This window comes from Lolium perenne, chromosome 2, assembly GCF_019359855.2.
Source record: "Lolium perenne isolate Kyuss_39 chromosome 2, Kyuss_2.0, whole genome shotgun sequence".
Taxonomy (NCBI): domain Eukaryota; kingdom Viridiplantae; phylum Streptophyta; class Magnoliopsida; order Poales; family Poaceae; genus Lolium; species Lolium perenne.
This window is the reverse complement of record NC_067245.2, coordinates 82,373,330-82,397,326: the sequence shown is the minus strand read 5'-3', so window position 1 is coordinate 82,397,326 and position 23,997 is coordinate 82,373,330. Positions and strand designations below refer to the sequence as shown.

At 46.6% G+C, this 23,997-nt stretch overlaps 2 protein-coding genes across 2 annotated transcripts; both read right to left on the bottom strand.

Annotated features, from left to right (window-relative positions):
- Positions 1–17,753: 17,753 nt before the first annotated feature.
- LOC139835525 (putative F-box protein At1g30930) lies at positions 17,754–18,299 on the bottom strand. The gene has a single exon (XM_071825383.1). The coding sequence runs from the start codon at positions 18,297–18,299 to the stop codon at positions 17,754–17,756; it is 546 nt and encodes a 181-aa protein (XP_071681484.1).
- Positions 18,300–18,825: 526 nt separating this feature from the next.
- LOC127333100 (putative 3'(2'),5'-bisphosphate nucleotidase, mitochondrial) lies at positions 18,826–23,365 on the bottom strand. Its single transcript, XM_051359412.2, has 9 exons — positions 23,208–23,365; positions 22,973–23,105; positions 21,417–21,519; positions 21,092–21,327; positions 20,949–21,008; positions 19,804–20,186; positions 19,444–19,522; positions 19,285–19,335; positions 18,826–19,172 (listed from the first exon to the last, which is right to left on the bottom strand). Exons 1-9 carry the CDS (start codon positions 23,306–23,308, stop codon positions 19,029–19,031), a joined length of 1,290 nt encoding a protein of 429 aa, XP_051215372.1. The 5' UTR covers positions 23,309–23,365; the 3' UTR covers positions 18,826–19,028.
- Between the last annotated feature and the right edge of the window lie 632 nt (positions 23,366–23,997).

The following is a 23,997-nucleotide window of genomic DNA, read 5'->3' as shown; positions in this document are numbered from 1 at the left end:
TCGCAAAGTTGTGGCCTCCATCTCCTTGCTTGTCCTTTGGAAAATTTCGAATGAGAGGAATGCGAGGGTTTTTCGCAACAAGCATGCCCCACATGTGGTTATTCTACAAAATGTTAAGAGTGAAACCCGCTTGTGGGCTTCCGCGGGAGGAAAACACCTTAGGGATATTTTGTCGGGAGAGTGATCCCTTTGTTCCGCGGTTTTATACTGATTTGTAAGGACTATCTTGTCCAAAAATTTCTTCTTAATTAATAGATTGAGGCAAAGTTTTTGCCTCCGTTTTAAAAAAAAATCAACCTACCCTAGCTCACCCAGCTGCTTTATCAGGTGGAGCACAGAGCGATAACCTAGCATGATAGTTAGATTTGGCAACATAATCCCAATTAGACTATGGCCGCACGTATGCCCCCCATGTCTCTCGCCATGGAGACACGACACCAGCCTCCTTTCATGCAGTTTAATTTTCAAGCTAACACCACTAGTGGAAAACAGGCCTTTTGACCCGGGTGGTAAGGGCCTTTTGTCGCGGGCGGCCAGGCGCGACAAGCAAGGCGCGATAAAAGGGAGGCCTTTTGTCCCGGGTCGCTTACGACCCGCGACATAAGGTCCACCACGTGGCAGCCGCGGGGCGCGCAGGGCACAGGCCCTTTTGTCGCGGGCGGTATTACCACCCGCGACAAAAGGCCCTCTACGTGGCGCGCACACAACGCTGCTGCTTTAGGGTTTGAGGGGTGCAGCACCCCTCCCCCCCGCCACCGACCGCCTGTTATTTCATTTTTTTCGTTCGAAAATAAAAGTTGCATATATTTGTACGCTACTAGAAGTTGTACACGTTCATTCATTATATATATATATAGATCGATCAAACAAATATTGGAAGCAAAAGTCGATTCCCCTTACACATATTCGTAGATTCCCTACATATATACATGGAGCTCACGATCGACAAGCGGTACTAACGACCGTCTATTTGGAGGTAGAGCATCTATTTGGACTAAACAAGCCTTTGTTGTTTATTACTTCTCTAACCAAAAGTCCCGCCAGTTCCTCCGCGATTCCTAGTGCGTATTCCTTTGGTTGGAGTCTGTCCCGCATGAAGTCGACCTATATACGAAAATGAGATGAGTATGACTATATCAGTCTTGATAACGAAATATTGATGATAATAAATAAAGTTGTGAATGTTATTGCTTACGTCAAATTTATTTTTGTTCTGCTTCTCAGTGGTTAACATGCGAATGGACTCGCAAACGTAGTATCCACATAGATTCGTCCCTTGTGGCTGCTGGGGGCACGGTACAGGAGTAAATGTTAGCTTCTTTGCAAAGGTAATCTCCTTATGAAGATTCTTCAAAGCTTGCCAAGCCCTGCCAGGCAAAAGAATGATTGAATGAGTGGATAATTAATTGATATCTCACGAAAGATAAAGCGCGGCGATGAAGGAAATTACACTTGGAGCAACTTCTGCAAGTCCTGGAACCCGTCCACGCCTCTACTCAGTGGGTCTTTTACTTCAACTATTCCCTTATCAGGTTGAATGTCTAGTAGAATACAGTGGAAGCTGCACATGTTATGCATATACGTCAGGAATTACACTTAACATCGAGTAAGAAAAATTGAATGTGCATAAAAGATCATTAAGACTCTCACTCGTAGTTGTAAGGAAACAATATTGAATCACAGAAATATTGCTCCCCCAAAAACCTTAGTAGGTTTCCCCCCGTTTCTTCGCTTTTATGCTTCACCGTTTCAACATGTATTTTATCTGGGTCAACAAACCCAACATTGATAATATTATTACTTTTGCATTCAACGATCTTGATCTGCATAAGAGAACTCATAAGATATAATGAGTATATATATGCAATGAAAACGAACATGAACTGAATGAAAATGAACTTATATGTAGTTAACAACTTACAAGCAATAGCAACTCATGAGAGATTTGTCGAGGGCATCTAGATTGAATAACTGCCAGAGTTCATTCATCTCAATATGGATCTCCTCCTTTCGGTAGTAATATTCCCATGGTATACTCGCCACGATGTACATTATGTTCTCCTTGCATGCATCAAGGTACCACTGATGCAAATTCCGCATATGTGTTGGCAGTTTATGCAGCTGCTCTCTGCTGACCAAGTCGGCCCCGTAGACAAATTTAGGAGCTATATCAGCAGTGGGTAGTGCAGCATCTGCTGCAGACAGCAATTCCTCCACGGTAACTGAACAAGCAGCCGCTAGCCTTGCAGCTTCTTCCATATCGATACCACCATGATGTTCCTGGTACAGCTTGGGAACATTAAGCACTTTGAGTGTTGGGATCGATTGTTTGGGCTGAGCACAGAGGAGGGGAACTTCCTTTCTCTTTTTGCCTTTTGTCGTTTGCTTGGCCTTGAGGGGTGCACTTGTTGAACTTGACTTTTTCTCAGCTGCACTTCTAGCTGATGATTTGCTCGTGCCAGCAATGTCCTTCTCCTTAGCCTTTTCATCCTTCTTTTGGTCAATTACCTTCGCAAGAGTGCGTGTATAGTCATCCTTCTTCTCGTGTAACTCATACTGCGATGGTGTGTTCAGAAAACTAGTAGCATATTCTATTTGCTTCTCTGTGTATGGCTCTGGCGCTGGAGGTTTTGGCTTATGAAAAAAATCATAATTGTATTTCTTAACAATGGCATCATTTTCCTCCGGGGTACGATCGTAAGGACGGGGGGGAGGAACCTTTGGTACTTTTGGGAGGGGCGACTTCTTGCGGACAGGACTCTTGAAACGCTTCCGGCTGGGTGCATTCCGAGTCTTAGTGGGCGGAGGCGGCGGCGCTGGAGATGGAGATGGACTACCGATGTCGTGGTCGACGTCGTACCCACGGGGTGATGGTGGCGACATGTGATCAGTAGGAGGAGGTGATGGTGGCCTGCGATCACCTGGAGGAGGTGATGGTGACCTGCTGGGACGAGTGGTACTAGGTGCTACCCAGCCTGGCAGCCTGATGTTCTTCTTTTCCCAGAGAATGATTTCTCCCAGCACCTCTCTGAGTGTAAGCCCCCCATCACCTCCAGGGATATCGAGCTCCAATGTCTCCCACGACGGGACAACTGAATCCACCCCAACACGAGCATAGCCAGCTGGAATCGGATTGCCATGCCATGTTGCCGGCTCACCTTCAGGTCCAAATGCCGGTAAGACATAGCCGACCGCCACCTTAACAGAAACCTTCATGAACACCTCATGGAGATCACAAGGTGTTTGCTCCTTGATTCCATCCAAGGGGTCGCCAGGACCGGCATCTATCATCATCCGTGTAGGAGGGGCCTCCGAGTCGGCCACGCTGCTGTCTCGTCGCTGAGATATGTCAGCGGTATTATCTGGCGGGCGCTGTCCTTTTAGTTCATTTATCTCCCGGCGCTGCTGCTGAAGCTCCCGCTGCTGCTGGTCAAGTCGGCGTTGGAACTCGGCCATCCGGTCATTCTGCACCTCCGGTGGCGTTGTTTAGCTCTCGCTCGGCTTCTATAAGTCTCCGCGTCGGCCGGAAACCCAAGCGACCACGGAACACTAGGGCCGAAGCCTCTTGTTCGTCCTCCCTTCTCAGGATTACCGAGGACAAGCGTCAGCAAGTCTTTCTCTCTATCGGGAGCAAACTTTAGTTTTCCCGCCTTTATATCTGTCGTCACTTCAATCCATTTTTGCCTGGGTACCCTAACCCTGGTGTCACTTTCAACAATGTTCCCTGTCTTCATGTCATACTCACAGCCATGCGCGAGGAACCAATTTCGAGCCCTAGTGTCCCATCCTTCTCGCGTGGATCCTGGAGTGATCCCGTTCAGCTCCATCTCAGCCTCTTGTGCATCCCACTTAGGCATGGCTCTTCCGTAGCCCCCTCGCCCCGTATGATGGTGATATTTCTTCTCGCTTGCATTCTTCTTGTTTTTCGTTGACAGGTTCACAGCCTCCTCTGATTCTTTGTACCTCACAAATTCTTCCCAGTTATGCTCCTGCTTCGCTAGGTAGTTCTCGAATAATGGAGGCTTCTTGTCTTTCTTATAATTTTTCCATAACCGGTTCTTATACGCCCGGAAAAGTTCCCCCATCTTCTTAAGAGCCCATTTCTTCACTAGCGCTCGCTGCTTAGCATTCTCAGACTCCGATCCCAAATCTGGCAAAGTGAAATGTGCCATGAGGTCTCTGAAAAGTGTGTCTTTGTACCTATCGGCAACCTGATTTTCGGACACATTCTTGGTCTTGTTCCATTCTCTGACAGTGATCGGGATACGATCTCTAACCACAACTCCGCACTGATTTTTGAACTTCACTCCGACATTCTCGGGTACCACCGGTTGGCCTTCCGGTGATATAGCTTCAATTGTGAAGTGGTCTTTTTTGGTCAACTTCTTTGCCGGGCCTCGTTTCTCTATCTTATCTTCGGAGGCCTAAGAGAATACATATAGAATTGCATTAATGCCTCTATACTAATGCCTCAATACATATGTACATATAGAATTCCATTAATACCTCGTCATGACCGGAGCCGTCGGCTTCTCCGTCACCGGAGCCGTCGTCGGCTTCTCCGTCACCGGAGCCGTCGGCTTCTCCATGATCGGAGCCGTCGGCTTCTCCATGACCGGAGCCGCGGGCTTCTCCATCACCGGAGCCGCGGTCTTCTCGGTCGGCTTCTGTACCATCGCGGATTATGTCCGCGAACATGTCTTCCTGTTCCAAGTCCCGTTCGAATGGATCCATTGTTTCTGCAAAAGAATTAAATCGATAAGTACATGTTCTAACCCTAACCCTAATCAAACACAAACCAAACCCTAACCCTAATCAAACACAAACCAAACCCTAACCCTAATCGGCGACACGTGTTTGCGAGAGGGAGAGGGTGTCGGCGACGCGTGTTTGCGAGAGGGAGAGTGTGTCGGCGACGCGTGTTTGCGAGAGGGAGAGGGTGTCGGCGACGCGTGTTTGCGAGAGGGAGAGTGTGTCGGCGACGCGTGTTTGCGAGAGGGAGATGGTGTCGGCGACGCGTGTTTGCGAGAGGGAGAGGGTGTCGGCGACGCGTGTTTGCGAGAGAGAGAGAGAGAGGGTGTCGGCGACGCGTGTTTGCGAGAGAGAGAGAGGGTGTCGGCGACGCGTGTTTGCGAGAGAGAGAGAGAGGGTGTCGGTGGACGCGTGTTTGCGAGAGAGAGGGTGTCGGCGACGCTAGCTAGTTTGCGAGAGAGGGTGTCGGTGGAGGAGTCGTCCGTATACCAAATACATATACTAAAGCACAAACTAAATCCATATACTAATTATAAACTAACTATACAAAATACATATACTAACTAATTAAGTACATACATATACTAAATTACAAACTAAATCCATACATATACTAACTAACTAAATACATAAATATAAGAATTAACTAAACTAACTAACTTAATACATATACTAATTAACTTAATACATACTAACTAAACCTAAAACTAATTAAAACTATACTAACTAAACCTAAAACTATAATAACTAAATCTAAAACTAAAACTATATATAGTAACTAACAAAAACTATACTAACTAATTAAACCTAAAACTAAAACTATACTAACTAACTAACTAACTAACTACAAACTAACTACTAACTACTAAAATTAACTAAAATTACATAAAACAAATTAACTAAAAACTAAAAAATTAAAAAAATGGCCGAAACGCGCCAGCAAGGCTGCGGCGCGGCGGCGTCGGAGGACTACCCGAGAGGTCGACGCGGAGCGGGGGCGCGGCAGAGGAGGTCGAGGCGGCGCGGCGGCGTCGGAGGAGGTCGACGCGCGGCGGCGCGGCGAAGGAGGAGGTCGAGGCGGCACGGCGGCGTCGGAGGAGGTCGAGGCGGCGCACAGCGAGGAGGAGCGCGGCGGCGCGGCGAGAGGAGGTCGAGGCGGCGCGTCGGAGGACGAGGGAACGCCGGCGAACGGCGGCGGCGGCGACTTGGGCAGCTTTGGCGGCGCAAATTCGTCTAAGTGTTGGCCTCCAGAGTCGCGGGTGGCGGCTCCGCCCGCGACGGCCCCTCTTATACCTACCCCTTTTGTCGCGGGTGGGGGCTTGACCCGCGACAAAGACCCCTTTGTCGCGGGTCAAGCCCCCACCCGCGACAAAAGGGGGGTCTTTGTCGCGGGTCAAGCCCCCACCCGCGACAAAAGGCCTTTGGGGCTGATCCGCGGCACAGCCCATCCAACGGCTCTGGCCGGTTGAATCCAACGGCCTAGAGCCGTTGGATGGGCTGTGCCACGGATCAGCCCATCTAGAGGCCTCTTCACCCTTTATTTTTTGTATTTTAAATTAATAAAACTATTATTTCAATAACTTTTGAATGGTAACTCAAATACAAATGTTTTATATATGAATATTGATCAGAAAAAGGTAATGAACATGAATATGACATCCATATACCTATTTGCATCTCGCGTCATATGAAACGTTGATAGTCGGGTATGTTTCACCCCTGTGCACCGCCGCCGTGCCACACGTGTCGCGTCCCCGTGCCACGTGTCGCGTCCCGTCGACGCCGTCGTGCGACGTGTGGCCACCGCTTCCACGTGCCTCACCCGCCGACGCCGTCATGCGACGTGTGGCCACCGCTTCCACGTGCCTCACCCGTCGACGCCGGCGTGCGACGTGTGTAGCCGTGGCTTACACGTGCCATGCCCCGCGTGCGCTATATATAGCGACGAGTGCGGGTGCAACCACACGTCGCCACCGCCTCCTCCGCTCATTCATCTCCGGGATGCCTCCACGTCGTCGAGGGGCGTCCAGTTTCCGTGGCGTTCGAGTGCGTCCGAGCGGTAGGTTCTACGCCGAGATACGCGCCGGTGGCTTCCGCCTCACCCTCGACACGTACAACACGTCGGAGCTGGCGGCGCGCGCTTACGACGCGGCGGCGTGGCGTTTTCGGCGGCCACGGCGCGACATGAACTTCCCGGAAGTTGAATCGCTAGAGGAGGCAGAGTTCCTCGCGCCACCGCCGTGCCTCATCGACGACGAGGACCGTCGACGGCACCGCCAGGTGCAGCGCAGGATCGCCATCGCCGAGCACGACGAGCAGTTGATGCGCCAGTGGAGGGCGCAGTTCCCCAACGACGTCGAGAACACCGACGTGTTCTTCGCTATCCTTAGGGCACAACGCAGGTCCAACAGGCGCCACCGTCGGGCCGTCGCCAACTTCGAGCTCGAGAACCCGAATACAACTTGGACCGAAGACGACCCTCGGTGGGATGACATTTGGACGGAGACAACCTCCGACGACGACTGAGACTAGACTAGTAATTTATCTATTTTATTGTAATTTCAATAAAGTCGTTGTCGGTTCTATTAGTTTAAATTTAGTTTATAAAGTCGTTGACGGTTGTTTGTTCAATAAAGTGGTTGACACGAAATTTATTACGACTGAACTGAAATTAAAGTACAGAGCTCAACTGAAAATTAAGATACATGGCCAGATTCGAATGTTGGAGCCATTCAATCATAGTCGTGCCTAGCCCTATAATACTCGCCACTGTAATCATCATAGTCGCCGACGTCATCGTCGCTAGCATCGGGGTCGCGGTTGTCCAACCTCGGCGGGTGAGCACGCGTGGGCTGGGATTGAGGGTAGCGCAGGCGGGGGCCACGATAGGCCAGGACGCTCTGGAGAGTCCGGCCGCGCCACCACATCCGACGGCCGGCCTCGTTGAAGTTCGAAGGAGGCGGGCCGTCCTCCTCGTACCTGGCAACCGCCCTCTCACGCCGATTGATGAAGAAGCTGTCCCAAGTCGGGCTGTAGTCGGGATGCCACTGGGGATTCCTCCGCTGCTCAGGCGTGAGCTCGAAATAGTAGTGGTTCGTGATGGCCATCTCGCGTGGCACACCAAGAGGGATAGGAGGGACCGGTACGCCTCCGACGCTCAGCAACCAGCCGGTCGGGACGCGGTAGCCGGGCGGGCAGGGGTAGTTCGAGGCGCAAAGCGCCTCCGCCTCCCGGGGTGTTAGACATACGATGGAAGCCATGGGAGAGAGTGATGAGGTTTGCAGATATGAGTCCAAGCCTACATATATATAGTGGAAAAATGGCGGGAATGCGGGAAGAAAATAGGCGGGAACGAAGTGGCGCGCGAAACTTTCATCCCGGGTGGAGGCTCAAACCGCGACAAAAGACTGGGGGAGGCTTATCTAGGAGGGCCTTTTGTCACGGTTGGTGGCTGCAACCGCGACTAAAGCTGTCGACAGGATAAGGATGTGTCGGTAACCTTTTGTCACGGTTGGTGGCTGCAACCGCGACTAAAGCTGTCGGCAGGATAAGGATGTGTCGGTAACCTTTTGTCACGGTTGGTGGCTGCAACCGCGACTAAAGGTGCCGGCTGGATAAGGACGCGTGGGTGGACGCACTGCTCGATGAGATAAAGCATGTAGCGCACGACGGCCTGTCGAAGGAATAAGATAAAGTAGAAGCGGTGCCGTGCCTATAAAAGGAGCATCAATACGCCTTGCCAAGAAGATCAACAAGCCAAGCACAGTTTCATTCCCATGGATGAAGGAAAGGGTTGGAAAATCTCCCGTGGCGCAGCTTCTCGAAGATGTCGTTGGTGCACACGCCCTACGGCATCTTCGGAAGCTGCTCCTTGGAAAAATTTCCATGCAAGCCCGTGAAAGACTCCGTCTCCTCTAACAGTGTTGGGGAAAGGGTTCTCATTATTACATAAATGTAGAGATTGTCTTGGGAACTATATATGAAGAATACATTATTACATCGCCATTTAGTGTTGTGATCTTCTACGCCGTAGCCATGGAGAATCTTCATCATTTAGCAAGATGCTTGGGTCAATTTTCACCGTGAAGGGCGGAATTTCTTTAAACTTATTATAATCTTCTGACATGTCTGTCTTGTCATCCACTCCCACGATGTTTCTTTTCCCCGAAAGAACTATGTGGCGCTTTGGCTCCTCGGTTGATGTATTCTTTTGTTGATTTCTTTTTCTTGATTTGCTAGACATGTCCTTCACGTAGAAAACTTGAGCCACCTCGCTGGCTAGGACAAAAGGCTCGTCCAGGTACGCAAGATTGTTGGGATCCACTGTTATCATACCGTACTTATCGTCAATATGTATAGCGCTGAGCTTCACCCATTTGCACCGAAACAAAGGGACCTTAAAAGTGGGACCATAGTCAAGTTCCCATATCTCCTCTATGTATCCATAATATGTGGTGGTCTGCCCATTCTCGTCTGTTGCATCGAAGCGGACACCGCTGTTTTGGTTGGTGCTCTTTTTATCTTGGTCGATCGTGTAAAATGTATTCCCATTTATCTCGTACCCTTGGAATGTACATATGTTTGAAGATGGTAACCTGGCCAACAAGTACAGCTGCTCCACCGCAGATGGGTCATTAATGAGATGTCTTTGCAACCAACTGCCGAAGGTATTCATGTGTTGACGTGTAATCAAGGACTCGGGCTGGCCGGTTTATTTCTCGTAAAACATTCTTATGTTTCTCGATGTACGGAGCCACCAAGCTGGAATTGTATAGAGCGTGTAGTGTGCTTGATTGAAAGAAATCTAGTCCCTCCACACCGTTGCTTTCCTTCCTAGTGTGCCTTTTCCAGTCAGCCTCCCCTCATACCGAGATTCAGGAACACCAATCGGCTTAAGGTCAGGAAGAAAGTCAACACAAAACTCAATGACCTCCTCAGTTCCGTAGCCCTTTGAGATACTTCCTTCCGGCCTAGCTCTGTTATGAACATATTTCTTTAAGACTCCCATGAACCTCTCGAAGGGGAACATATTGTGTAGAAATACAGGACCGAGAATTCTAATCTCTTCAACTAGGTGAACGAGGAGGTGCGTCATAATATTGAAGAAGGATGGTGGGAACAACAACTCGAAGGCGACAAGACATTGGACCACATCTTCCTGTAATCCCGACAAAGTTTGGATCCATTACCTTCTCGAGAAATTGCGTTCAGGAATGCACATATCTTCACAATGGCTAGTCGAATATTTTCTGGTAGAAGTCCCCTCAATGCAATCGGAAGCAATTGTGTCATAAGCACGTGACAGTCATGGGACTTCAGGTTCTGGAATTTTTTCTCCTTCATATTTACTATCCCCTTTATATTCGACGAGAAACCAGACGGAACCATGATCGAATAGGGCTTCAAAAAGATCTCCTTCTCTTGTTTGGTAAGAGCGTAGCTGGCGGGCCCTACAAAGCGCCCTGGATGATTGCCGTTTCGTCCTTTATGAAGTTCCTGGTCCTCCCGTGCTTCGTTGTATCTTTTGTCTTTCCATACACGCCCAGAAAACCTAGAATATTCACACAAAGATTCTTGGTCAGGTGCATCACGTCGATTGCAGAGCGGACTTCCAGGACTTTCCAATATTCTAGCTCCCAGAAAATAGATTTCTTCTTCCACATGGGCGCGTGTCCGTCATCGTCTTTCGGAACAGGTCATTGCCTGGACCCTTTCCAAAGATAACATTTAAATCCTTGACCATGTCAAATATATCAGCACCACTACGGGACAGGCTTCGGACGGCGGTGCCTCGCCATCGAAATGCTTGCCTTTTTTCCTTAAGGGATGCTTGCGCGGAAGGAAACGACGATTGAACGGGTACACAACTTTTCTGCTTTTTCCCAAATATTTACTTTCAGTCTCATCTAAACAGTGTGTGCATGCATTGTATCCTTTGTTCGTACGTCACGAAATGTTACCGAGAGCAGGCCAATCATTGATGGTTACGAATAGCAACGCTCGTAGGTCAAATTCTTGCTTCGTGTGCTCATCCCACACACGTACACCTGGTTTGGCCCACAACTCCAAAATTTCATCGACTAATGGCCTTAGGTACACATCAATGTCGTTGCCCGGTTGCTTTGGGCCTTGGATAAGCACGGCATCATAATGAACTTCCGCTTCATGCACAACCAAGGAGTAAGGTTGTAGATACATAGAGTCACGGGCAGTCTTTGTGGCTGCAGCTCTGCTCCCCAAAAGGATTCATGCCATACTGTACTTAGACCAAAGTATAAGTTCCTTGCCTCACACTGCAAAATCCGGAAACTCTCTCCCGATGTTTCTCCACCGCCGACCATCGGCGGGGTGCCTCAACATCGCGTCTTTCTTACGTTCTTCCATGTGCCATCGCAATAACTTGGCATGCTCTTTGTTTCGAACAAACGTTTCAACCGTGGTATTATTAGAGCATACCACATCACCTTCGCAGGAACCCTCTTCTGGGTGGCTCGCCCTCAACATCACCAGGGTCATCTTTTACGATCTTATACCGCAATGCACCACATATCGGACATTTATTCAAATTCTCGTACTTCTCACCGCGGTAGAGGATACGATCATTAATGCATGCATGTATCTTCTGCACATCTAATCCTAGAGGGTGAGACAAGCTTCTTTGCTTCATATGTCTTGACGGGCAATTCATTATTTCTTGGAAATAGCTTCTTTAATATTATCATCAATTTCTCAAATCCCGAGTCAGTCACACCGACCTCTGCCTTCCATTTCAGCAATTCCAATATGCTACCCAGCTTTCTATGCCCATCTTCACAACCTGGGTACAACAATTTGTGGTGGTCCTCTAACATCTTGTCGAACCGCAACCTCTCCTTATCCGTGCCACAGTCTCTTCTTGCATCGAAATGGCCCGACGAAGATCATCATCAACGGGATCATCGATGCTGTTCTTCACCTCCTTCTTCTTCATTGTCGTCCATTGCGGTATCAAAGCATTCAGAGAACATAGATCGGTACTTCTCATCATTATCTTCTTCCTCATCGCCGTCTTCCATCATAACCCCTTCTTCTCCGTGCTTGGTCCAAACATTATAGCTGGACATGAACCCAAACCGAAGCAGGTGGCTCTTAATATCTCTTGAGCAAGAGTAATCCTTCTCGTTCTTACATTTTAGACATGGACAGCACATAAAACCTTGCTTCGACTTGTTGGCCTCGGCCACAAGCGGGAAAGAATTCACGCCCTCTCGAAAGCGGGAGCACATCGGTTACCGTACATCCATGGATGACTCATCTGCATCATAAGTACAATTATATATGTATCAGATGCAATCACCTTGCTAAAATTAGTATTGTACGGACTATGCATATATATATAGTCGAGAAAATAGTTGCTAACCTTTTAGGATCAAAAAGAGGAGAAATCTTATCAAATAAAACCAAGTGGCATCCCTCTCACAAGCATTCCATCAAACACCTCTTGTGCACATGTAGAAAAAATGAGCTAGCATACACCTCCACCTTCACCACCAAGGAAAAAATGAGGTGGGGGGTGGCTGGCTGCTTCTATATATATAGGCATGGACATTTTGTCGCGGGCCGTATTACGACCCGCGACAAAAGGGGTGGCCACGTCGCTCCTACCCCTTTTGTCGCGGGTCGTAATACGGCCCGCGACAAAAGGCCGCGACAAAAGCCTCTGCGCGCTCCACATGGTTTCGGGGCGACGTGGCCAGGCCATTTGTCGCGAGTGCAGGCGCGCCCGCGACAAAAGGCTCCCACGGAAGCCCTGTTTTCCACTAGTGCACACACGCCCAAATTAACAAGCATTAACCGGTCAGGCACGAAGAAGTTCTTAACTATTCCCCTAATACCCGATTGGGGTGTCACGTGGCGCAGGATTAGGGTTCCCTGCCCGAAAACGGAGTGTGCTCACGTTGTCCATTTGACCTATAATACGCAAGGAGTGGAGACTGACAGGGAGTAGCTGCCATAACACGACGATCACACGCGTACGTGTCCCTGGGCCTCCAATAATCTAGGTGCAGCAGCTTCCTTCTTTATGCGCAGCGAAGGGGATATGCCGACCCTGCAGATCGATCGATCATCAGCATTGTGGCCTGGAAAGATCTCCGTGAGGTCACCTGGTCTTGCCTGCTTCGTCCTAACATTGACGTTTAACGTATTCAAATCCCCTGAATCATCATTGTGTATTTTAACTCAGGGCGGATTTGATTGTTAATTTAGAGGGGTACCTGATGAAACGGTTTGAAAATTGCGAGTGTAGACATCGCGACTCGTGTCCGGCCAAAGATCGCGAGCAAATGGTGCGCTAGATACTGTAGATTAATGCCAAGCTGGCTGGCTAGCCAAGGCAACTCTAACTTCGTCTCTTGCTAGCTGCGCTTTACGCGGATGTGATCGTGTTTTCTACTCCCCACAGAAAAGGTGAGTACACTTGTTCAGGGGTCAGAGATTGCCACATTGGAACGCCATGCATGATATCGACAAGGTAAAAAAAGGAGTTGAACTCCTGAGCCTATAGTAACATTTACCAGCTGGTTTGTATAGGACATGCGCGTATACTATAGTAGTCTATCATCACCGAATCTGATTCTGTGCTAGAACAAGGAAATTTGGATAAAAATATTTGCATGTAAAGGACGCACGTGTCCCCAAATTACATACGAAAACTCGAAAAAATATAGCTTGGGAAAAAATTACAAGTTTACAATGAACAGTCTAAAAGAATGCTGCTTTCAAAAGGTCTGTAACTTAGTACGCCGACACCATGTAACTTAACAAAAATTGTAGTATAATTAATTTCAGAACTATTCCAATCAGAATCAGCAGCACATGTTCTGAAAATGTGCGTTAGCTAGAACATTCATCTGGTGATAGCTGTACTGACGCTCTCCTGTATTTCCTGTTTGGTGTCTATAGTTAGAGCGCAGCAGAATCAACCTATATACAAGCTGATGGAGCCTTGGCTGCATAATACCGATCTATCTGCTCCGCCATATAAATATTTGTCACTGGCCAGGATGATGTGCCTGTGGTTGTGTGCCGTTGTGACCTGGATAGTTAGCCAGAGTAGATGGCCGGAAACATTATAAATTTGCAAATCACCTCGATCACACCGCGATGCATGGCCCATGCATATCGTATACTTGCTCCTTGGATGCATATATTTGTTTATGCCTCCACATATGGCCTGGAATTAGATGGAAAGAACATTATATTTCTGGCGGTGTATCTTATTAGACATGATGTGTGAAGTTGGTGCCGCGCTGGCGCAGACAGAACACTAGATTCCGTTCCATACATGCATGCCTTGATCGATAGTGCGTAATTTGGTGCTACAGAAAGTATGGAGGTTAACTTTAAAATTTATAGATGTAAAAGACACCCTCATTTAAAATTCAGAATTATTCACGATGCTGCTATACCTGTTTTCAGCTTAAGTATATTCAGGGGCGTAGCTACAGGGTGGTCAGACTACCCAACCAAATTGCAAAGTAGTACGAACAGTTAAGAAAGCCCAAAAAAAATCTAAAGAACTTCATCAAAGACAAAGCATGACTACCCAAGAAAAAAAACATGGCTCCACCACTACCTGCATTGGCTGACAACTCTAGCATAGTGCCGCTTGCTGTTAACCAGCATAATCGCCACTGGACAAACTTCTCACCCAGCTATCTAACTGTGTGTTTTTCTGGTGTTAAAGTGACGATATAGTTGAGGAGGTACGTACATGACAGAGAGGAGGTGATCCAGAAAAACCAATCTAGGGTTTCGTCTGCCTTTATGAGGACGCTGCCGGTCCGCCCTGCCTCCGGTATCCTTTATATGGAAATCTGGGGCCGGGGGGGGGGGGGGGGGGGGTCATTCCCTTGACTCGTATTGATGAGAAGTTTTTTACTTCACGAGAAATAAACAAAGAACTGCCGAATTGGCCTATTTCTTGCGTATTTGAAGTATTTTGAGTACCCTTTTTATTAATTGAATTGAATGAAGTATATGGCGCATCTTCGGTTCTGTCTAGTGCTTGTAGACTTCACTAGGTGGTCCAAGAATCAATTTGTAATTTTTGTTGCTTTTTGAACTCTTTGTACTATTGACGATTATTAATAGATCGTCAGAATTTTCGTAGGAAAAAGGTGATGATATAGTTTGAGTTGCGTAGCACAAATGGCAGTTGATCAGTATGTATGCTTCTGAGCATTTGTTACTAAAATCTCTCGGTCAAGATAAAGTTTTAAATAGCCGGCTATAGCCTGGCTATAACCTTTCAGGAGACCTGCCGCTGTGGCAATGCTATTTATAAGCTAAATGAGAAAAAACCCGGCAATAGCCGGCTATAGCCCAATTTAGCCTCTAAATTAGCCGCTAAACCTCATGCACTTTGAATTTATTTTCTATTTTCTATTTTTATTTCTAGTTTTTCGAATTTGTGTTCAATATAATTAGATAAAACTTGTGAACTGAATAATTGAATACGTATTTTCCTTGAAAAGTTAAATAAGTTATATCACGAATCGTGATTGAGTCATAATTTTCCTCTTCTTTTGGTAAGATGTGACTGGAATATTCCAAATTCTTGAAAAAAGACTAAATGGAATAGCCCTCTATAACCCGGCTATAGCCTTTTATAGCCTCAAAAAAAATCGCGGCTAAATGAGTTAACCGGCTATTTAAACTATGAATGGGACTAGCTAGCTCGTCCCATATAATGCATTTCAACCGTGTCTGAATCTCATCCAATTGGCCACTTGTGCATCATCCAAGTCATTAATCATATCATTTCCATTCGTTAAACCATGCAGGATTTGCCGGAATAGTTGACTCCGGGCAAGCATGGGCGGTTCCTGCAGCAAGTAACAGACAGCATTTCAAATCATGACAGTTGACAGAGCCCTTCATGCCTGACGTACTATTTCACTCTGCTAGCTTGCATAACTACACCGAAGACGCATACGTAACTGCGACTTCTTGGACGCAGGAATATCTGATCGATCACAGTAGCCCCTCTTATGCCCACATCAAAGTCAACATAGGTTACAACAAGAAGATAACATCAAGTCATCAGTCCGCTGAACTGGCGGGCAGGCAGAGAGTACGTGTCACGAGAGAAGCTTAGAGATTAATGTTCAGACAGTGCTAAGCTCGTCCTAGTGATGGGAAGCTGCTATGCTAATCATGCTTACAAGCTGCTGATTTCGCATTTTCAGGGTGTCTTTTTCTTCGGTATTGAATTGGTGGCCAAACATGTTCACGCGGTGCAGCGCTGTCAGATCTGTCCGACAGATTTCGTTTCTCCCCCGTTGCAACCTTTGCTTAATTCAGCACTGGAACTGCGTGGACACTGTTCGACCATGCAGGCGACCATCACGGTTATCCAGCAGATTCAGAGACTGTCATGGCCAAAGATTGTATAGCTTTGGAACTACTTTGGATACCTCCACAAGGCAACTTCGAGCCTGTACCAAGTTCCACATGTATAGCTTCTTGGTGAAGTTGCTTAAGGAGTTCACTTCTGGCACTTACAACTGTGATAACTGATTTCGTATGAATATATTGTGGTGAACATTGATAGTAGTCTGAATAAGGCGAGGCCAAAACAATTTGATGGCCAGCGTGGTAAATTGCTACGAGCGAACCAAAATTGTTCTGGTGTTTGAAGCCGTGCAACATCGCGCTATTTGTACTCTGCTGAGATCAGTTCGACAAGCTTGTCATGCAGAGCGCCCTTTGTCACGAGAACACCGCCTTAAGGGTAGATGATTCTGCGACCTGTTAGGTCAGCTGCAAGATCCAAGGGTTTCATCACAGATCATTGTGAGTAGGAATCATCAACGCAAGGTGTATAGACAAATGACTCAAGCGTAGGTGCCCTGATAGGAATATGGTATTTTCCATTTGGATAAAGTAACCCCAAGTACTGCAGTTTGGAGCTACCTAAGTAGTAAGAAAATCCCTTGTAACGGCTGCCAAGGAAAACAATTTCCTTTTGAGGGTGATAGCCCAAAAAGTCCATCCCGTAGTAGCATTTTATGTGGCCGTCCTTGCAGTCTATCCCTTGTTCTTGCTCATCAATGATGTCGTCATCACTAGAGTCCCATCCATTATCTCCTCTCTCACTTGAATCTTCCTCATTGGGATCTAGGGTCCAAGACTTGCCAACCACATCTCCTTTAGCGTGTTTGTAGTATCCCTGAAAAGTTGTCTCAAGGTCTCGTTGGTACCTTAGCTCCCACTCCAGGGCTTGACATGTATTTGTTGCTTCTTGCAATACCCATACTGAAAGTTGGTAGCCGTGAACAACAGTGTAGTAGATCCCTTGCTTCAACTTTCCAAAGTACCCATGGGGTTCCTCGGATTCATCGACATTATGTGATCTTGATCCCCTAAAAAAATTATGCGGTGTTGGGGTTTTGATCACTAGATAGTTTCCATTTAGGAACGACAACCTAAAAAAAGGCGCTCGGTAAGAAGCTGCAGGTTAAGTTGAACACATACACTGGAGTAAAGGAGTAAAGACAAGAGCAGACAACTTCTTATGCTCCCTCCCTGTGAAAAAGAATGTCTCAACTTTATCTAAATTTTTATGTATCTACACACTCAAACACATCTAGATACATACATATCTAGATAAAATTGAGACATCCTTTTCAGGACGGAGAGAGTAACAATGAATGATGGTAAGGTACCTCATGATGAAGCCGACGCTGCAATGGAGATAGAAGGCTCCCTTCCAGTAGACACCATGGCGGCGAAGAGGACTCCATCCGTTTGCTGCATGCGGATCCGACCACACGTCTGCTACTGTAAATGACGTATTGCCTTGTCGAATAAAGTGCCTCGCCTGCCACTGACCAGTTGTCGATGAGAAGGCTTGAACTGCGTATGAGTAGGGTGGCCATTCCATGGAGCCGACAGTGTTCAAGTCATGCTCATATTTAGATTTCAAGGGCGGCGGCAGGTTCTCAATGTTCATAAAATTAATCACCCTCCTCGACGGTCGTCCCTTGACAAGTACGTCTCTTACCAGGTAGAGATGGCCTTTCAGGCACGTCAGGGAAGAATAGCACGTCGTAGTGCAAGGACACAGCTGGGTCGAACACAAGGTACGCACGGGTGTAGAGGAAAGGCACGCGCCGCGGCGGCGGCGGCAGCATTTCCCACCGCCGAGTCACAGGGTTGCACACATACATTGCATCCCCGTTTGCGTAGAGGATGAGGCCGTTGCTGTGGTCTAGGACGCGTGATCTGTCGACCATTGGCCGCCAATCGGGCAGGAAGAGGAGTTCGCTGCTGATGCTGCAGGTGCTGCTGGTCGGCGCGTCGCGGGAGAAGAAGCTGTGGCTCGATGTCCCGAAGAAGTTGATGAAGATGCCGCGAGGCGGACGCGGCGTGAGGTGCGCGAGCACCAGCCCACGACCGTCTATGACGGCGCGCCAGGTCTTGCATACGCGACGGCAAGCGGCGAGATGCCGCGGACGGACACGCTGGAGGATGTCGTCGAGCACCTCGCCGGGGAGATCCATCGAGGCGGCCGCCTGGTCAGGCTGGTGGCTGGAGGATTAATTTTGTTATGGCAGCAAATCGGGGGCGGTATGTGTACGTGTTGGTTTCGTCCTTCCCTTCGAGATTTGAGATACTACGATCGACCTAATCTATCTATCGTGACTCCTGCCTCCGGAACCTTATAAAAGCGACAATCAAATAACGAAAAGCGATAAAGGTAAACGCAGCGGAGACACAAAATTTAACGTGAAAAACCCCTTCCAACATAGAAGGGGAAAAAAACACGCCAGCCAGCAAAACTCCACTATTTCAGGGAGTGTTTACAAACACCGTGGTTATCTTATAATCTGATAAACCCTAAACCTAACAGCAACGGGTCTCGCTCCGCTCGTCAGAAGTTAGCTCTCTTTAGTATATGAATTTGGATCACAAAACAACAGAGGTTATCCAAAAGATTCAGATACTGTCATGGCCAAAGATTGTAGTACAATCTTGGATACCTCCGCAAGGCAACTTCGAGCCTGTATCATGCTCCACATGTATAGCTTCTCGGTGAAGTTGCTTAAGAAATTCATTTCAGGCTCTTAGAACTGTGATAGTTGAGTTCATATGAGTATATTGTGGTGACCAGTTGATTACATTGGTAATTGTCTGAATAAGGCGTGGCCAAAACTATTTGATGACCAACATGGTAAAATGTTACGGGCAAAACAAAATCGCCCTAGTGTTTGAAGCCGTGCAACATCGTGCTATTTGTAGTCTGCTGAGATCAGTTCGACAAGCTTGTCATGCAGGGCGCCGTTTGTCACCAGAACACCACCCGAAGGGTAGATGATTCTACGGCCTGTTAGGTCAGCTGCAAGATCCAACGGTTTCCCACTCCAGTCACTGATCTGTCAGTTTCAGAAAAATACAAAATAACCAAGGTTACAATGTTGATGTTGGTGAATAAGTAGAACAAATGTTCATTACACTGAGCCCTGACTTAACAGACAAGGTATATACCTGACCACCAGCTTCCTGCACACAGATTACGCCAACAGCATGATCCCAAGCCTATATAGTAAACAGTGGGAGTAGAAAAGATCAGAGTATGTGTAAACGTAGTTCACTCGTTGTTTAACTTGTCATGCAGAATGATCGAAATTTCAAGCAAGAAAGCACCTTGATTTGAGTATTCACCCGAGCTCGATTGAAAAATACCGTGGCTCTCCCAGATGCTACCATTATGTACTTGCACAAGCTATAAAACATCAGAAGAGCATTGATACTCATGCAACGGACCTGATATGATCATCCTAAAGATATTTCTTACTTAAACTAAGATACTTTTCCAGGACATCACATGAAAGCGAAAGTATATTCCTCATTTTAGGTTCTTCTGACAAACCCATCGTAAACAATAAAGCATGCTAACTATCTGCCAGTACTTGAAATGCCTTTTGCTGATTCACTAGCATCATGTTTACACTGGTTAGGAATACAAACAAGCATCCATAGTGGTAAACAGAGAATGTGACAAACCTGCCACAGCAAGCGTATTGGAGAAGGATTTTATTCTCATCTTTAGGATCAGATTCATCAGTTATTGAGCCAAAGAGGAGAGATAATGGTATCATATTCCAAGTCTGACTATCAGGAATGCAGAAGCGTGCCATGTGTACAACTGAGCAGGTATCAACAAAGCATCTCTTCCAAACATCCTGTGCTGTTATGAACTGGCCAAGCTCAGGAGACAGGTGCCTAGACCAAGTACCACATCCCGCATGAGATACCATAAGGATGCCATGGCCATTGCAGTGATCAAAACTTTCTTCTTGCTTGTTGGCTGTGGTTCCATTGGTCCAATTTGGGCATCCCATTACTCCAACTTCTACCTTACCATTCACCACAAGAGCCAACCCCACCTTAAGAAGAAACAAAAAACTTCATATCAGATGGTACTTAGAAAGCATGACTCCACAAATTCATACTTATAACACAGAATAGCCAACTTGTTATCCAGACATAGTAATTTGTCAAAATTGTATTGGCAGATATTGCAAATCCAAAAGAACATGTGTGTTATTAAGAAAAAACTGCAAAGCGTTCAATGTTGAACATAGTTTGTTTCAGTGAGGGGCCACGTGGAAATCGTCAAGCCAAAAGAATGGCGCTCCACATATACCTGCTATTCCCCCTTTGCTAAATATGCGTAGAGCACAATACTCAGCTGGCTAGGCTGTGAAATCATGAATCTTGTGGACTCTTACTGCTTTGTTTCCCTGCATCTTTGTGGCTAGAGGCAGGTAAACATTTCGAAAAGACAGCGTCAAAGAACTTCAGTGGATTAGTTAATTGCACCCAAAGTTTCCAAAAGAAAGTGTCAAGAGAAGAGGAATAGTAGAATCTTGCAGAAACAACACTTAAACCCAGAATAGATTGCACCCAAAATTCCTGAAGAAATGAACAATAGGAGGAAACAATGGCAGACTCCCAGCTACCTACTTAGCGTCAGCTGTCCTACTGATGTTTCTGCAAGCTCATGTACATATTAAATAGATTTGGCACCTAGCTGTTCGTCATTTAGTCCCCTGTACATAATCATCTTTCTATTCCATAAAGTAATTATGCACAGGTCCTGTCGTTCGTTCAAGAAAAAAGAAACAAATGAATGTGCAGAGCCGTACCACATACAGAGCATCATCTCCTTTCAAGAAACCTTTAGTGCCATCAATTGGATCAAGTACCTTCAAAACAACAGTATCATCTCTCTCAGTGGAACGAACTTTTACAGATCCTGATGTACGACTAATGAAACTTGGCAGCGTACCCAATAAGTAGCAGGATTTGAATCAAATGAGACAGCATCCTTGCCTCCTCTGTCAATAGCTCTCAACACATCATCATGAGTTAAAGGTGAACCACTGTTATTAACTTTGTCCGTCACAGCACTTGAAATTGACTCAATGAGTACATTACCACTGTTATCATCGGGATTAAATGACTTCAGAAATGTCGAGTCCTCTTCTGCCACCAGAGGTATTGATGGAAATAGTTGCTGGAGCTCTTTCAGTAGCACCAGGGTAAAAATGGCATCAGACGAAGGCGCAAAGTGCATATGGTAAGCTGGCCTAAGGAACTATGCGATGAATTACCGAAACTGATAAGGGCCTGAACTCCAAAATCTGCAATTGTCACAGGACTTTGGTCATTCTTTTCAAGAATCTTCCTTCCACCTGAAAGAAGCGATCTCTTCACCTGCAAAGGCATACAAGTTATCCAGAAAAATGAAGATCAGGTCATGGAATAGATATTCAATGGCATTCTATGCATCTGAATTTATTACATCACAATTAAATGATGCGTTGAGAACTCACAAACTCCATATTTGGATTCCGTGCAATATATTATTGCTGAAATCTCTGGGGCTTCTGTTTGACTTATGCTCTCTTTTCAGTAAATTCAAAAATTCTGACTAGACCAAATATTGGAGTTTTGCCTATCTGGACACGAAAAAAAGACCTGGTTGAGAAAAATAATCATGCCTCCAGTAAATTGCTTTCACCGCACCTTCTTTTTCGTAAGTATTCCATAGTTTATCGCTGTTTCCAGGCATATATGTTATATATTGCCAACAACTTTGACATATTCAATTGAGTGATGACGATGTTACATGTACATTTAAAAAAAAACAGACACAGTACGAAGCATCCTATTGTCATTTGACTCTCCTGTGGCTACAATTCACTAAATGAGATTATCTATTTTTATGAAAAGGTGTGATGGGGATCGCGAAGGGCGGGCCTGGTGCAGCGGTAGAGCCTCACCGCCTGTGACCGAGAGGTCCCAGGTTCGAGTCGCGGTCTCCTCACATTGCACTTCGTGAGGGTAAGGCTTGCCACTAACACCGCACAGTGCGAGAGCTCTCAGCACTGGGTACGTCCTTTTTGTGATGGGGATCGCATATTTACATTGCAACCACAAACCACAACAGTCATTTAGACCAGAGTGATCCCTTTAGATGGTTTCAGCAAAGCTATCGACCACTCCGTCGGTTCAGAAATATAAGGGGCACATGTTTTCCCAAGATTTTACTTTGTCCAACAATTGGTCCAAGTCGATTATTTGGTGCTAAAATCATACCACCAAAATTTTATTTTTTGATTATGAATCTAACAATACTGATTTGTTTCAAGTAATCCACGTATTGTTCAGCAAATTCTTGGCCAGAAATAAAACTTGGAAAGCGTATTATATTTCTGGACGGAGGGAGTACATGATTTGACCAAATTCTCTCTATGTTTAACATATTGCCGCACACATTGGATGCATCATATAAAAATAAAAAAGCTCTCCTCTTGCAAAACTTGACTCCAGAAATAAACTTTTTCGCACAAAAAATCTAGTGCTTTATCAGAGCTTATGCATGTGGGCATTGCAGGGGACTGACTATCTGGCGCTCCAAACAGCTTTTAAATCTTTTCTTGAAAAGAAAATGGAACACTGTATTTACTTCAGAGAACAAACTTTATGCAAATAGTTCATCATTTCTAAATACTATCCTTCATCAATTCTATTGCCATCCAGCTTTACATCAAGAGCTACTTCACAGTGTTACTGGATAAATTCACACAATGCCACGGAAAGGCAATCACCCGCGCCGGGCAACCAAATCTGAATATCAAGAGGAGAGGGGATGAAGTCAACTCACGTCTACGCAGAGGCGGCAGGCGCGCTCGACGGAGGCGGCTGCCGCAGCGAGCTCCCGATGGTGGGCAGCGCGCTCCGGAGGGAAGGGGAGATCGCATGCATCCTCCGCGACCCCTGATATCGACGCTGCCGCCCTGTCCAGTAATAAGAACAGATGAGCCAACGGGGCGACGGCGGCGGCGGCTCTGAATCACATCAGAGGATGGATTTGTGGTCTGGGGGCTAGCGGCAGTAACCTTACGGAGATGCGAGAGGGCGGAGGCGTCGGCGGGGCGTATAGCCGGCGGCGGCCGGCGAGGAGGCGGTGCGGCCGAAGCGAGAGGTGGAGGAGCGGCATGTGTGTTCGTGAGGCGCGAGCAGGACGGCTGATACTGTTGCGAAACGTACGTTGGCGAATACGCGACGTGATAGGATTTACGTGACAGAAATACGTTCAGCCTCCCGGTACATGTTCGGCCCAAAAACTACCAAGATTGTCCGATCCACAGCTCCGGTTATGAGACGGTTTTTATAAATGCAATCTGAAATTATGCCATGCGGCAATCATATTCATTCTCAATTGGCATAGAAGATTCTTCACCAAAAAAATTACAATTCACCATCAGCTATGAATGGTTTAATTTCCCATCTATTCGATTGTACACACTGACCCGAATGTTAAAGGGCAATACTATGTGTAGGGCACTATCAAACACAAACCCTACTGCTGATGGAACCAAAAAAAAATTATTTCTCGTGTTGCCTTTGTGTTGTTCTTCTATCGTTTTGTTTTATTTCCCACATGTCACGTTATCTTTTCGATGCCACCGCATGCACCGTTTCTTAGGGTGCACTCCCGTCTTCCCTTGCCCACCAATTCCACCTGCAGTCTAGAAGTTTTTAATATCTACTTTTCTAGAATTGAATAGATGAGAAGGTAATCTCAGAGAAAACAAGTAAATAACAGTAAGAACAAGTATAAGCACCAATAGGTAACATAATGGAAGACAAGTACACTTTAGACTTTAGAGTGCAACATCGAAGACT

Coding starts and splice junctions, on each gene's coding strand:
- LOC127333100 (XM_051359412.2), bottom strand. CDS start 23,308: ATGCCGCTCCTCCACCTCTCGCTTCGGCCGCACCGCCTCCTCGCCGGC. Junction 19,523..19,803: donor CAATACGCTTGCTGTGGCAG/GTTTGTCACATT, acceptor GATGTTTTATAG/CTTGTGCAAGTACATAATGG. Junction 19,336..19,443: donor GGGTGAATACTCAAATCAAG/GTGCTTTCTTGC, acceptor TTTACTATATAG/GCTTGGGATCATGCTGTTGG.
- LOC139835525 (XM_071825383.1), bottom strand. CDS start 18,299: ATGGATCTCCCCGGCGAGGTGCTCGACGACATCCTCCAGCGTGTCCGT.